The sequence below is a fragment of the Arachis ipaensis genome, chromosome B2 (genome assembly GCF_059453495.1).
Source record: "Arachis ipaensis isolate K30076 ecotype BB chromosome B2, ASM5945349v1, whole genome shotgun sequence".
NCBI classification, from domain to species: domain Eukaryota; kingdom Viridiplantae; phylum Streptophyta; class Magnoliopsida; order Fabales; family Fabaceae; genus Arachis; species Arachis ipaensis.
Window position 1 is genome coordinate 12,641,078 of NC_142437.1, and position 16,684 is coordinate 12,657,761.

Sequence of the window (16,684 nt, forward strand, 5' to 3'; positions counted from 1 at the left end):
GAAATTGGTGTCAAAATTCTCGTTTCAATGAGCTCTATCCTAATTTGATATAATATTCACATTTCTAATCCTCCTTATTAAAAACTAATTTATTAACTAATTATCTACTAATTTAACCGGGGTTTACACTTTATTTCTTCTTGCATAGTTTCAAGCCATTGAGCTTTACTTCCATCTTTAACAGGTTCTCTGTAACATTCAGGTTCTCCCCTATTAGTTAACAAAATATACTCATGTGGAGAATATCTTAACGACGGATTTCTTTCTCTTGTAGACATTCTGAGTGCATTTGCAGAAATTTCTAAAGCTGGTTGTTCATCATGATCATTATCACCAACTTCATCAAGCGTCGGATCAACTGTTCCATCTTTACCTACACCTGTATCATGCTCATTATTATGAGTTTCAACTCTACCATCTTCCACCATAGGCATAGAGAAATTAATATTCAAATTAGAAAAATCATCACTAGGCTGAACCATTGACTTCTCTGTATTATCAATATCTTTCAATATTTGGTCTTCAACAAAGACAACATCTCTACTTCGAATCACCTTCTTGTTAACAGGATCATAAGATCTGTAACCAAACTCATCCATGTCATAGCCAATAAAAATACACTGCTTAGTCTTTACATCCATCTTGGATCTCTCATATATAGGAATATGAACAAACGCTTTGTATCCAAAGACTTTTAAATGATCATAAGAAACATCTTTACCTGAACATATCTTTTCTGGCACTTCAATTATAAAAGAATACATGGTGTCTGGTTTAAGACATGAGCAACAGTGCTCAAAGCTTCATCCCAAAAGATTTTGCCAATCCAGACTGTGACAATAAGTACCTAATTCTTTCAACCAATATTTTAGTCATTCATTCAGCCAAGCCATTCAACTGAAAAAAATTATAATGATTAATCAAGTAATTTAACTTTTATCATTTGTGCATATCTAATTATAAATGTATTTGTAAATTATAATGTATTTCGGACTCGACACCTGGTTCTTTCGTCGAAGCAGTACTGACTCAATTACTCGGGTCCAGACTATCATTACGATTCAAATCGGTCAGCTGACCACAAATTCTCAACCAATATTCAAATTCAAATACTTCTTTTATCTTAGCAAACAAAATAAGATAAGATAATATACACAAATTATATAAGGAGTCAGGTACATTACACATTTTTAACTCTCACTTATATCTCTCAGATTCATTTTGTTTTGAGCGTCGGAGTGTCTTTGCAAGTACCACTCCTGCTACTATAGAAGTCCAATCCTGTCACCATTAAAGGTCGACAAATACCACCTCTGCTACTCTAAAAGTCCGATCTCGTTACCATAAAAATGGGTTAAGTATTTTTTTTCGTCCCTAACCTTTTTTTCTTATTAAAATCATCCCCAACATTACAAAACGTTAAAAAATCGTCCTTTTGTCCATGAACAATATTTTGTGAACAATTTTACCCTTAAACAAAAATAAAAAAACTCCCTAAAACAGCAAACTATGCTGTACCCTTCATCTTCCTTCTTCTGTCTTAAAAACTCTAAGGCCTCATCCAACCTGCCACCCTGCACAAGACCCCTTATCCAAATCCCATAAGCATAATCCCAACCTAGTACCCTGAATCCCCAAACTCCCTAGCCAACCTAACAGCATGAAGCTCCTTGCCACCATCCACCAAGCCAAACAAGAACCCTTCAGCTTTATCCAACCTCCCCTGCTTGCACAAACTCTTCATAACAGGCGCATTGGTATACCAATTCTCAAAATCCCTTATCCTAAACAAAAAATCCCAATTCTTCTTCTCTCTTTCAGCAACAGTAACAACCAAATTCAGCAAATTCAACAATAGCAAATTCAGCAGCAACAACAACCACAAAATAAATCAACAGCAAGATCCACAAAATAAATCACTAGAAATTTCAGATTTAATAATAATTCAACAATCATCAATGACAACTTCAGATCCAAAATCAGCAATCACAGAAATAAAAAAGAATTAAAAAAATGATATTTATGTTCTTTAAAAAAAGGAAGAACGAAAAGAGGAGGAACGAAGATGAAACGATTGAAGCAGGAGGAACGATTGGGGGTTCCGAGCATCCGATGAACTGAAACGGGTTGGGGGAATTGGGATTCGGAGAGGTTGAGGATTATGTGGTTAGAGAAGGAGGATAGAGGGAGTAGAGGGTTGGTGATGCCGTTTTCCACCATTATGAGAGTACGAAAACACACAGAAAATTATAAATCGCCAAGTCCTCTCCTTGCTGCAGGTCCTTCACCACTCGCTTCAGTTCCACTAGCGCCTCTTTCTTCTTCGCCTCTGCCTCATTTTGCAGATTCGCGAGCTTCTCTGTTTTTCTGCTCTGGCCGGTTCTCCTTGTCGAAGTTGTGGCGAAGCTGGAACCTAAGTCGTCGTCGTGGCATGGAAGGTCACCGGAGCGTTACGTGCCGCAGCTAAGGGAAGGACTTGTGGCTTCTGAAGGAAGTGAGGGAGTATGGCGTGGAAAGCGGGACGGATCTGGTGACTGGTGAAACCCTTCTTTTGAAGCTTTTTTTTTAAATTTTTATGTAAGGGTAAAATCGTCTAAAAAATATTGTTTCTGGACAAAAGGACGATTTTTTAACGTTTTGTAATGTTGAGGATGATTTTAATAAGAAAAAAAGGTCGGAGACGATTTTGATTTTGGCCCAAGACCTTAAGGACGAAAAAAGTACTTAACCCCCATAAAAATCGATGAGTCCCTGATCGTTTTCACAATTCGTACCTGTGAAATCCTCTACATAATAGTAATATAGTAGGGTTAAGTACGATTTTGGTCTCTAAGGTAGGGACTGAAAATTTTTTTCGTCCCCAGCCTTTTTTTGCTATAAAATGGTCTCGAAAGTTTAACTTAGTTTTAAAATCGTTCTTTTTACTAAATTAATAATTTTTATTCCAAAAATACCCCTAATTAAAAAAATAAAAAAAGGAAAAAGGAGTTGGGGGGAGGAAATTGCGCTTTGTTTTGGGGGGGGTGTCCAGGGAAGGGAAGGAGGGGAAGCGCCGCTGCTCCTTGCCGCCGCCACTGCCGTCGCTGCTCCTCCTCGCGTTCGGTCACACTAACGGGAGAGGGGAGGGGTTCCAGATCTCACTCACACTAACGGAGAGAGGAGAGGGGAAGGGAAGGTGCCAAGGTAGGGAAGGGAATCACGAGAGGGGGAAGGGCGGCCGCCGTCGTACTGCACTCGTTGCCGCCGTTGAGCCGCATCGTTGTCGCCGTTCTGAGCTACTCTGTCATCGCTAGATCCGCCACCGTGACGCTGACCGCAGAGAGAGAGAGAGAGAGAGAGAGAGAGAGAGAGAGAGATGTACGAGCTGAGGGTAGAGGAGGAGTGTCGCCGCCATCGCACCAGCTGCCACCGCTGCCGTCCGTTAAACCCAATGCCGTTCCGAAGCTCTTCTGCTACTTCGCGTCCTGGATCTCGCTGCTGCTCCTCTTTCTCGCTAGCTCGCCGCTGCTCCTCGTTGCTCGCCATTGCTCCTCGCCGCTGGGTTCCAATTCTGATTCAGATTAACTTGATTATTTTGCTTCTATTTCTGATTATTCTGCTTCTGTTCTAATTCTAATTTTGTTAATCACACTGTTGTTGTTGATTCTGATTCCATCCTAGGTATTGATTCCATCTGGATATTGATTCCATTGGTTTTCTTTTTCTGTTTCTGTTTTGCTTCTGACTCTATTCCATTTTTTTGTTTTTCTGATATGATTTTTTGATATGTTAAAATTTTGTTACTGTTGTGTTCTTCTTCTTTGTTTTAATTTTTTTATATTTGTTATTTGAAATTTTGTTATTGCCGTTGAAATTATGTTGCTGTTGTTAAAATTTTTTTGAAATTTTAGTTAAAGAAAAAGAAAAAGAAAAAGAAGAGATATGATTGTGGTTGAGGTAAAGAAGAGATATGGTTGTGATTGAGGTGAAAAACTGGATACTGAAATTGCTGTAATTGAGAAGAAGAATTGGTTATTTTGGAAAAGAAGGGAAAGAAATGATGATTTTAAAATTAAGTTAAACCTTTAGGATTATTTTATAGCAAAAAAAAGATCAAAAATAAAAAAAAAATTTAATTCCTATCTTAAGAATCAAAATCGCACTTAACCCTAATATAGTATGTTGAGTTTATGTTCAATATGCGGGCATTATTAAAACGAAAGACGTAAGATTGCTTACCCATCCTTTTTGTTCCAGAATTAACACTTCCTCATGGTGATTAACTTGCGAAGAATCTTCAAATTAATTTTTTTAAATAATATCTTCTAAAGAATCTTAGCATAGGACGTGGATATTTAATTGGGCATCACTGAAGACAAGTTTTGCTGAAAGAGAAACACTACAACTATAGGTCTATACCTAAAAAGAAAAAAAAAAAAAAATCTAAAAGCAGAGAAAAAGGATAAATAAATAGGTCACATTTGGGCCTTCTGTTTTGGTTTTTGTATATTTTTCCATCGTTCATTGTATATTTTTATTGCATAAATAAAAAGCCATTTTACATTACCAAAAAAAAAAGCCATTTTACTTCAATCAAAACAACAAATATTTTATTTCATTATTTGGATATAAGAAGGATAAAATTTTTATTCGGTTTATTAAAATATATTAGTATAAAATATAAAATATTGTAATTAATTAATTCTATTTAACTCTATATAAAAGAAAAAAACAATTGTAAATATAAAACTATTATTCATAAATATTAATTTATGATTGTTTATTAAGAGGAAGATAAATTTTAAAATTTACGTGATAAATTAAATTAAAAAAAAAATTTAAAAGTCAGGAGAATTTATTATTTTTTACTAATATTTTTAATAATTAATCTAATTTTTTTAGTCTAATAATTTAATAATATATTTTAAAATATTATAAACTAATTACTGACCAAATATAATAAATTCGATTGACGTTCTAACATTTATTTAAAACTAAAACATATAAATACCAACCAATAATCCATTGGCTATTAAATTAATTAAAGTCAACAAAAAAAATTGATAAAAAGAATTATAAGAAACTTTATTTTGTTATTAAAAAGATTTATACAAAATACTACTTTAAGCAAATTCTTTTCCCCAGACTGGCTAAAAAAATTTTAGTATCTAGAATTTGGCAAATGCTAATATATTATGAAAAAATAAAGATTATATTATTTTTTAAATTTTAAATTTTAAATTTTAAATTTTGAATAATAAATTTTAAATGTAAATTATTGATAGTTAATGAATTATACTTTAAATGACATAATCTCTCCATATTAATCCAAAAAGTCACGAGTTAGAGTAAAAAAAAAATTTAAGTTATTGATATAAAATATAATAAAAAAATTAAAATTTATTTTAACATTTAGTTCAACACTTTTTAAAATTTGAATCCTCTATATTTTAAATTTTTATTTTAGAGGATAAAATAAGATCTTTTATTGTTAAAAATTTTTGTTCTCATATTTTTTTTTATTCAATCTATAAAATAAATAATAACAGATCATATTTTATTCTTTAAAATAAAATTTAAAATTTAGAAGATCCAAATCTGTTATTATTGTTGTTGTTATTATTATTATTAAAAAATAAACCCACGTTAACGAATTGACTATATTTTCTTTTCTTACCAGAAAATTTCAGCTTCACTCTTGTCTGTGTTCACTGTTCAGTGTTCACTAATTACAGACTACAGTCACCAAGGAATGAACAAAGGCGCGTGAATCAAACCGCAAGATACCCCCACGTGTCACTCGCGTAGCGGTCAAACGCGTCACGCAAAACCCCATCGTCTCAATATTCCAATCACCACCACCCTTCTCTCACTCCACACCTTTCTTCTCTTCTCTTCTCTCTGTCCTCTGCAACCAAAAGTAATAATACAAAAATATAAAAATAAAAAAAATAAAAATAAAAAAAAATGAGAATGAGAGTCTGAAAATGATAACAGAATCCACAACCACCACAACAACAGTAACGGCCACCGCCACGCGCTGACGCGTGAAGAAGAAGAAGAACAGCAACAACCAGCAGAGGCTTATGGCAATGGACACTTTTCCTTGTTCTTCGAAGCGACCGTGTCCTTCTTCATCGCAGGAGCAGAACAACGCTAGGGTTGTTCAGGGTCTGGATCACGTGGAGCAGGTGCTCCATAAGTTCCTGTGCCTCGACGATGACGACTCAACTTCTTCTTCTTCTCCTTCTCCGTCGTCGCCGTGTTCTTCGATCTCTTTGGATCTGTCGCTGGAGAAGCTTCTGGAATCTTCTGCGTCAGATGCGGATCGAACGGTGCTCATCGACCGCGCCCTCAGGATGGGATCGATGCTCCTCGACGCAGCGAAGCACTCCTCCAGGAAGCGGGCTTCGAAGCACAACTCACTCGCTTGGCCACTCCCTCCGGACCTCACTATCAAGGTTTTAATTCAATTTCATCGCTACTTTTCACTTTGTCTTGTTCGTACTTTATGAATCAGTAGTTTTCGGATTTCGATTGCGATTAATTTGATTCGAGCTAGGTTGATTCAACGCTAGCTTTTCGAACGCTGTGTTTTTGAGTTTACAGGTATTGATCGGAGCGAAAGTTTTCACTTTTTATTAGTTTAGCTGGTTTTTAGCTTTACAGTCACTGAACGGAACTTGCTTAAAGTAGCAATTGTTGACTTACTTCAAAGTTTAAACAACCTAGAGTTGATTATATAGTGTTATTAATTGCTCTTTATCATTATCATTTGTGTTAGAAATGATAAATTTGTTTCCGTGTTTGTTGTTTCCTATTCTAATTGGAGTTTTGTTCCCCTTTTAATTTCGCCTTTTCTTAGTTCTTTTCATAATTTGATTAATATTTTGTTTTTAATGTTTTAGTTTTGAACTTTTAAGTTATTCTTCTAATGTTCACTTTTCTTAGTTCTTTAGTATGTGGAGTCCCCTCCTTTTGCAGTATGATGATAATTCCCCTTTAGGTATTCGAGTAGCGTTATGATGAACTTATGATAATTTGGTCCTTGAAATTTCTGTGTTGATTCCATGTTGTGGTGTGCAGGTCTTCTCGATGCTTGAAACCCAGAGTCTGTGTCATGCATCAGCTACTTGTTCATTGTTTAACAAATGTGCTAAAGATCCTTTGTGCTATGCAAACCTTGATTTGACATCAAGGGTTCCGAAGATTAACAATTCAGTAGTTTCCACGATGATTCAGCGAGCGGGAAATGCACTAAGGTAAAAGCTCTTGTATCTCACTGTAAGAACCTGGCATCTAGAGCAAGTAGAAGAAAGAAACAGTAATAGAAAGACAAGGGGGACGGAGTGATATCAGTGGGATATCACCCAATTTCTCAGTATTTGTTATTATTATCTAGTAAAAGGAAGTTACAACTTAAAGATATCAGGTATTCGAGAGACCTGATTCTCTCCTAGATTCTAATCCGTTCTTTTTCCCTCTTTTCCATGCCTGCTCGCGACTTGTCGACTTCCCACCGCTCTTTATTGTTCCCACCCCTCTCTCTCACACTCACTTTCCAGCTAGGCAAGTTAGTTACAAAACCCTCCCTAGTCCATTTTTCACTCAATTACAGCAAGGTCCCTAATTTCTATTTGCATTGATACATAACACTCACTGATCTTTTACATGCCATATTTACTTTTTTCCCCAGGTAAATTTTGATTAACAGCATACTTAGTGACTATGGGGCATAAAATTAAAACTTAAAAGTATGACTAACTAATTATAACTATTCACCTAGCGAGGTGATCATTCTGTTTCTCTTTGCCTTGACCCACAAATGGAGAAAAAAGGCAGGTATTTGATTCCATATGGTATTTTTTGGTATGTGAGTGTTCACATTTTATTAGCGAGTAATTTTTTGCACTGTAGTCCTATCTGTTGAAGTTGGTCCATTGAAGAAGTTGTATAACTAGTTTAGTAGTTTCACGTATAATTCTACTATGCAATTGTTGCTAGTTCTGTTATCTATGACATGACAAAAGTGATAAATTAGCATTGGGCTAACATATTGAGCATGCATCACAATCTGATGTATTATCTCATTCTAACTATCTATTTTCATTTGTGTAAAAGGTCTCTTAAGCTTGGTGTGATCCCTTGTGCTACTCCCTCGCCTGGATCCTGTCAACCATTGGTTTATACCAACAGAAATTCTATTGTAGAGGTATCTAACTTCTCTTGGAATGATAAGAGATCTCGACAAGGGAGAGAATCTTCCATTCTTACAAGATCATGTCTAAGCCCTTTAAGTAGGGATGGTGGTGCTCCAGGGTATGTTCTTCATGGACCTAAAAATCTATTACTGTGGGTTTCTTGTTTTAAATGGGCTTATATATGTTCATCTTGCAGGATTCTTTTGAGAAAGTTGTATTTGTACAATATTGAAAGGATGGATAATGCATCCCTTGGTCAAGCCTTATCGGCGTGCCCCTCTCTCCTTGATCTGGAAATTGTTGGGCTGTAAGTTAGCTAACCCTTACCAGCCTTTCTCACACTTCTCTTCCTTCTAAGAATTTTCTCATTGCTAAGGGATATAAGACTATCTTTGGTTGGTAAAATGATTTAAACATAAACAAATGGTGAATTCCTTCTATACGATTACTTTATTTTTCCTGTGGTACAGAATTCACGCTTTTCTGAGTTATATTTTGGCATTGCTAGAGAGGAAATCTTTTCTTGGTACATTTTTGGCTTTTTGTTTAGAGTTACAACTACAATTTTTGTTACTTCAATTATTATAGTTAGTTCTTCTTTTATTTTATACTTGATATGAATATGCAGTAGATACAAAATTTCCGATTAATTAGGTGCCCATTTTCAGTTTATAGCTACCTTTTGTTACTTATTAAGTATTTAATATGTATCATTTGCATTCTCTCTAGTCTCTTCTCATGAACTGCATTGAGCAATGATTTTTGTTCTGTTTCTGTTTTAAATGGTAGTCATGTTGAGCTGCGGCAAACATTAATGTCTGTAAGTGCGAACTGCCACTCAATCGAGCGTTTGTGTTTCGAGTCTTCTAAAACAGGTAAATGTTTTCTCTGGCATCTTTTACTGTACAAGTATCTTTATATCTCTGCTTGAGTGCTTATCTATGTGTGTAACTATCAGGTAGAGATGACAGCTTGAAAACGCAAACCTGCCTTGAGCTGGTAGACAATTGTCCTCATCTAACTTCTTTATCTCTTAGAGGGTTTAAGCTACATGATTATAAAGTCCGTGTACTGGTTAAGGTATGTTATCAATATATTCTTGATTATTGTCTCTGGTTAATCCCGGTTAAGGTTCCTGTGCTAATCTTGTTCATGAGATGATCTCTCCCTCTAACTGTGTTCAATTCTATATCCATCTTATAAAAGTAAAAACGGGGAGGATTGAAAATAGAATAAATTTGCTAATCCAGCCTGCTATATATATGATCATATATTTTGTTTGTCATATTACCATAAAACTTTTTGCATCTGAAGCCCCTTGAGTTTGAGAAAAAATCTGCTAATCTGCTCAGCTATATATGATCCTACTTTGGTTTGTCATACTGCAATTGACTTTTTTTGCACCTGACCTGAAAACCCTTGAGTTTGAGTTAAAGGAAGTTGTAAGCTTATGCAGCTCATAATTCTTCATGGGTTAAATGGGTGCGATAATCCATATAAAGGCTATTAGATATTTTATAATGTACTAGTTTAAATCTATTATACTTTCAGTTTTAATGGTTCTTTTAATACATATTGCTGTGGATTGAAATGGTTGTTTGAACAAAGGTCGTACTTTGTTACAAGTATTGTGTCAATGTTTGATCTGGAGTTACCCTTTGTCATTTTGATGTTTGAATTATGACCTCTAAACTAAATGGCATCCTCGTATTTCTCACTTTTATCATAGATGGGAGGGCGGGGAACTCATATTCAATGGGTAAATAATAATTCAGTACAATACTGTCGTGCAGGGATTTCAGAAACTGAAATATGTTGACTTTTCAACGTCCTACTCAATCACTGGAAGCTTCTTGAGGTCAGTTACTAGCAAGAAACAATAAATTGTCACATTCTGTCTATCTGTTGAGATCATCCCTTCATACAACTTTTTTTTTTTTGGGCCTATTATTTTCATTCTAACAAATGTTATTTTTCAGAAGCCTTGGAAGCTGCATGGGTGGGAATTTGCTTGAGGTCTTAATTTTAAGGGATTGTATGCATTTGAAAGAGGTGAGAGTGATACTATGTCTGCAAGTTACGATTCCTTGCTTGTTTTGTTTTTAAAGCATTCCCTCTGTAATGCTAATGCTTTCATGTGCAGGTGGAAGTTGCTAGGTTTCTGACAGCAATTCTTGCAGGAGATTTCAAATTTCTACTACGTCTTGTGAGTACATAGAAAGATGTTGTGTTAAAAAGAATAATTAATTTCTAGTTGACTTTCAAATTTGGTTTGAGTTCTTACTATTTGCCTTTAAACAGGATATATCAAACAAGGAGGGCTTAGCATCCGAGGGTGACTGGTATCACAGGTGCTTCAACTCTAGGTAATGATTAAATTGGCAGTTTAGATGTCTCAAGTATCAACTTTCAGAACACCCATGCTTTGATTGTATATCTATTTACAAATTTGGGGCTTTATGGTGCAGTATTATGCCCGTAAAGCAGGTTTTGGAAGCAAGGCCTGATATAAATTTGGTGGCCGAATATCCAGCTGAAGGAAGGTCAGATATTACATCAATTGATTAATTTTGTGCATGTCTTTCGGTTTTTGATGAAGGGCTTTTTCCTTCCTTTTAAGTTCTAAAGTTTGACAATATGTGTTTCTGGAATGTTGCAGTTACAATGATTCATTTGATACTGATATGAACAGTGAGATAAGTCTGCCATCACAACTGAGCTCCCATAATTCAGATAGGTCAATTTTTCTGAGTACATCTGAAAGCAGCTACAATAGTGATCAGGGCAGCGGGAATGAAGATGGCCAAGATGCCAGCTATGTGATTTATGAGGAAAGTTCAGATGAGATAGACTTCTTGTCCTTGTAGGGAATGGTCATCCATGTGGTATTAATAAAAAAGGACAAACAATTTGTGGTTTTGGTACTCTCTCTCTCTCTCTCTCTCTCTCTCTCTCTCTCTCTCTCTCTCTCCATTGTGTTTGCATGTGTGTGCGGTAATGTACATTTCTCTCGAGGTTAAATGCTGTTACACGTTGCTTGTTTATTTGTTTGTAAAAGTATACGTTGACCTGCATTAGATTTATGTTATTTGACACTTGGTATTACTATAATATGCTCCCTCCTTCTCAAATTATATGTCTCTTTTTATCTTTATTGTTATTGCGAATTAAGTATATTTTTTAATTTCAAAAAGTCATAAATTAAAATTTACTCATTATACCATCTACTATTAAAAAGAAAGAGAAAGTTAGAAGAATAAAGAATTATTGAAGAGAGAAAATAATATTAGGTATACTTTCGTCTTTCTTTTGTTTGTTTATATTTTCAATTTAAACTAATGATTGTCTTGATAACTTTGCACAACTGAAAAAAGACATTTAATTTGAGGAGGGAGTACAAAATGTGATACTGATCTCCACTATTCAAAGGGAATGTTAAGTTTAGGCATCACAAATTAAGGGAGAATATGATCCAACTTCAAGATATCTATCCAAGTGCAATTTACCCTAAATCAGTAGTTGATTGGCTTTTCTTGGTAACACATTAACTAGTTTGGAAGGCTTGTCATAAAACAGATATTAAGATATTATGGTTAATGTCATTGCTGACATGTTGTAAATGGATGTCTTTGCATACCCCATGTTGGAAACTAGAGATATTTCCTTGTGCTACCTTTATTTTGTCAAATGAGTAGTTGGTATAACTAGATGCCTCAAAAAGTCCGTCAGTGGTATTGCAATCTGTTTTCCTTAATATGTGACATGCATTATTCACCTCTTGCATTTCCTAATACTTGCTGTTCATGATTTCTGATTTAAATATAAACTAGGGGAGCAGCAGATAAGGCGGATATGGCAGAATACCAGATAGTGAACAATGGACAGTGATATTTTCTTCAACTTCCATTTTGACCTTGTATTGATTGAAGTCTATTCCTGTGGAATGTTCAACCTGGAAGAAGATTGGAGGTTGGTATCGATTTATCAGCTTTATTGTGGGCCTTTATCTCCTTTTTCGGAGTTGGTTCCCCATTCTCTCCCCCCCTAAATGGAATTTGCTCCATTCCATATCTATGGTTTTATTTTTCATTTTTTCCCCCTGAAGAAAAAGAAGCATTCTAAATTTTTAAAATATTTTCTACCATATGTATTTTGTGGCTTTCCATACTGTGTCTACTTGCCAACACTGCAACTACAACCAGTGTGCCTGTAAACTACATATAATGACATCCCATACTCAAATCTTGCAAATAAGTAACAGTTTATCTAAGACAGACAATAATCATATGTATGTGCTATACTATTGCCATCTCCAAATGGCCGAACAGGATTAGAAAAATCTTTGATCCCGGCATGTAGGATGTAGTAATGTCTGTTATAACGCAATCCTGAATTAACAATTAAGTGTATGAGGTGCTTAAAACGTATTTCAACCAGATTATAACCCATATTGTACGTGGAGATGGGGTCTGATATTAAAATTGTAATACCATTAACAGTTTTGAGAATTTATAATCCTGCTATTGTTATGATCAGCTGCGTGATACTTAGTTATGGTAAACGAATTATATGATATTGGTGATTAATTTTTTGCGAGCAATGATATACTCTCCCACCTGTGTCTTGACTAAGGTTGCAGAACAAAAATTGAGAGATGATTTGATTATCTCAAATAACAAAGAAAAATGATCTTGTTAACGTGTGTTTTAACTTTTAAGGGCGCTTGTAAAGGATATTTTATAAGTAGAAAGATATCATAGAAAATCGTCATTTTTTTATTTTTTATTTAATACTAATTTTTTTTTTTTTTTTGTTGTTCTCTGAATGTTTTAGAACACTTTTTTCTTCTAGATAAATCCAAAAAAAAAAAAGAAGAAAAATACTTCTTTCGTTTAAAAATAGCTAATTATTTCTAATGCCAAGGTATGTTAATTTTATTTTAAAAAATTCTTAATGTTAATTTTGAATGTACTTACTTATCATTTATATAACGGTACTTTTGTCTATTATATATAATCTTCAAGTGGTTTGTTAAAATTTATTTATTAATTTTTGTAATGTGCGGTTTCAATTTATCCTGTCTCATTTCATTAAGCTATAATTAATATATTTAATTAGTGAAATAAATAAGAGGATAAATTAAACATTAATTGATGCATTATAGATATTTACCAATGACAAACTCTAACCCATTTTTTCCTTTTTGCTAGAAAGAAAATGAACGGAAGGTGATTAGTTTGTCAAATTAGATTTTGGTTTTAAATGGAGAAAATAATAAGAATATGTTTGGTTAATATATTTTTAAAATATATATTTAATTTAAAATAAAAATATAATTTATTTAATAATTTAGTTGAATTATCAAAATAATTTTTTTCAGAGCACACTTAAATCTAATTTTAAAAGATTTATTTGATTACAAAAATTTAAGCCAAATAAAATAAAGAATAAATGTAAAAGAATTTAAAAGGTAAAGATACTATTACTTTAATAAATTTTATTGTTTAAACAAATAAAAGAAGAAAATTAACATTGAGAATTAAAAGGTAAATATCTAGCCAAAACAAAAAAAATCCAAACGTAATTTGTGTGGATTAAGTTATAGTAGAAAAGGAAAGAAAATAGTGTCCTTTTATGTGAAAATGTTTTTTAACAATCTATTTATAATATATAAAAAGAGAAATTAAAGTTATTTTATAATGAACTAAGACCTCTAGATTTTCTGTAAGTTTAAGTTTATTTTCTCTTCTTTCTCTAATATTCTCATCATAACCTTTGCCTTTGGAGGTTAAAATGTCACACTATTTTTTTCATTGTTATACTTTATGCTTTAGTTTTCTCTTTTTTTTAAAAAAAAAAATTAAGAGACTTATTAAGACTTTTTAAATTAAGTATTAAAAATTTTAAAATCATCCTTACTATTTGAATCATTTCTCTACTTTTTTTTATTTATCTATATTTTTTAATTAAAAATAGTTTATATTATAAGTTTATAACGAATTTGAGTTGATTAAATGTTTATCTTATGTTTTTCATTTTACATGTCTTTTAAAAAAATTTCAAGTGATATAGATTAAATACTATATGGAATACACAAAAAATATAGATTAATAGTATAGAGGTAGAAAAAAATTTTTCATAGCGTAAATAAAGTTTGGTAACTTACAATACTAACAATAGTATTGGATGAAATTAACTGATGTACGCTATAATATTGGTTCCCTAGTATTACTCTTGTAAAAAATATACGAATTGGGATGGATATTAATTAATTAATATAATCAAAATTATAATATTAAAAAAATTGGTTGGTGTATAATTTCGTTTTTAGCGAATTAAGTGGATAGGATTACATTTTTTTAGACGAGAATCGTAGCTTTTATAACTTAATTTTTGTTGCTTTGGCATGTTTTCTTTTAAAATGTAATTATATTTATTTTTAATTTGGAATTTATTTTAGTGACAAATAAAATAGAAATTGTAAACGGATTGAATTAACATAAGTACATTGTAATTAACAAACATGAAATTTATAATAAATGTGTGTAAAATTATATATTATTATTTTAAATTAAAATTATAAAATACATAATATATGTATTATTATAAATAATTATAATAAGTAATATATATAACCTATGAAGCATGGACACTTCGCTAAATTGCTATGTCTGCATGTTAGATACATTTCAGACACGACATTCATCGACACTCGTCTAACACGCATGTCTACTGTATCCAACCGCGTCTTAACAAAAAATAAAATTTTTTTTCAAACACACTTTGATACACTTAAATACTTTTACATGTCAGTGTGTCCAGCCTTATTCTTAACATGTATTATTGAAATGGGTTTAGAAATAATATATATTATTATTTATTAAAATAAAAAATATTTTAAATTCTTTATATAATTAAAAAAGACGTTAAAAATAGTTAAAAAATTATTTCATATTTTAATATAATAAAATATCAAAATATCATTGTAATTTATCTAAAAAATATTTTATATTTTATATATATACCGTGTCCCCGTGTCTTATAAGATTTTAAAATTCATGTGTCTACATACAGAGGATATATCTAGTGAGAATGGATTGTTTATATGAGAATGTGAGAATGCAATTATTATCGTTGGATTAAATTTAATGGCCAAGATTAAATTTGCTTTAAAAAGTAAAATTAAAATTACTACTCCCTCTCTTTCTTTCTCATTCTCTAACCAAAAGTAGAGTTCCCTCTCACGTCCTTTCCTTTTCTCCTCTTGCGTTTGGGTATCAAAAATCAAATCCCTAGCTAATTTTTGAACATCTCTTTGTGCTGCGATATTCCCTTCACTTGTCATCACTCCTCCTTCTGCTCGTCACTGTCGTCGTTGCCACAACTCCTCTCTACATTTTCGTCACTGTCGTAGTTTATTGGAAGCATGCTCTAAATTTAAAAGTAAAAGCAGGTTGATTTCACATGCATGGACTCAATTGTTTAAATGTATGCATATAACTGATAGATCTATAGAAAAACTACAACTTGTCATAAATGGAGGTTTAGAAATTGAGTCACAACTAACTAAAATGAAAGGTGATATCCTCCTAAACAAAAAAGATGAGTTAGAGTTTTTTAAAAAATAATCCAAAATTCTTATATTATCCTTGTCATCTCCATTGTCATTTTCATCACACTCTCTTCTTTCTCCAACGGTCCATTTCACTATCTCTATTATTATATTCATTATTGTTGTTGTTCCCACATATTCTCGAGTTCTTCAAATTAGAGGAAGAGGTGGAGGATGATCCCATGTTGTTCCCACCTAAGTTCAACTAACAAAGAATTTTTGCTTCACTCGATTTTTTATTTTTGGCAGCAGCGACACTTGATCTCGAAAAGAAGTTCCTTTTGGCCTCACTTAAAATGTTCGTTGACAAATTTTTATTTTTCTAGCATAATCTTTTAAAATTCCTAAAATCCTAACCACCTCCCAACGAATAATATGTTAGCTCAACACTACATTCATGATTTAATTTGTATAGTTTATGTTGTAAAAACATAAAGCATATAATTTGTGCTTTTTTTTATCTGTTAGTTATAACCTGGTCAGTTACACCTATGAATCGAAATCTGAATAAAATAAATAACACGTGACCTATTTTAGTTAGAGAAAATCTGAATTATAACGGACTTTTTAGTATAAGCTCAAATAACGTTTAGAAGCGGTTACCACAAAATCAGACTAACATCCCCAACAACTTCACAATACTAGGTCAATGGAGTAACCGCCTATAGCATAACAACTTTATAAAAAGAAAAAACCCTAAAGGGAGAAAGTACGCTATTCACTCTGAATAATATTATACTCATTTTTTATTCTTACTAACTTGAGCATCAGAGTGCTTTTACAAGTGCCCGCCGCTGCTGTTCCTCTTGAAGTCGACGTATAGCTTATCCTACCTAGGGGAGGACGAGTTTAACCTTGGAACGGAGGAGTTATACCTCCTTCAAGGCTTACC

General features: G+C 32.8%; 1 protein-coding gene across 1 annotated transcript; it reads left to right on the plus strand.

Moving 5' to 3' along the window:
• Positions 1 to 5,833: 5,833 nt before the first annotated feature.
• LOC107624952 (F-box protein SKIP17) lies at positions 5,834 to 12,450 on the plus strand. Its single transcript, XM_016327458.3, has 13 exons — positions 5,834 to 6,440; positions 7,066 to 7,241; positions 8,101 to 8,298; positions 8,377 to 8,487; positions 8,970 to 9,055; positions 9,139 to 9,260; positions 9,974 to 10,038; positions 10,160 to 10,232; positions 10,324 to 10,386; positions 10,482 to 10,546; positions 10,649 to 10,723; positions 10,840 to 11,101; positions 12,011 to 12,450. Exons 1-12 carry the CDS (start codon positions 6,066 to 6,068, stop codon positions 11,045 to 11,047), a joined length of 1,617 nt encoding a protein of 538 aa, XP_016182944.1. The 5' UTR covers positions 5,834 to 6,065; the 3' UTR covers positions 11,048 to 11,101; positions 12,011 to 12,450.
• Positions 12,451 to 16,684: the final 4,234 nt, after the last annotated feature.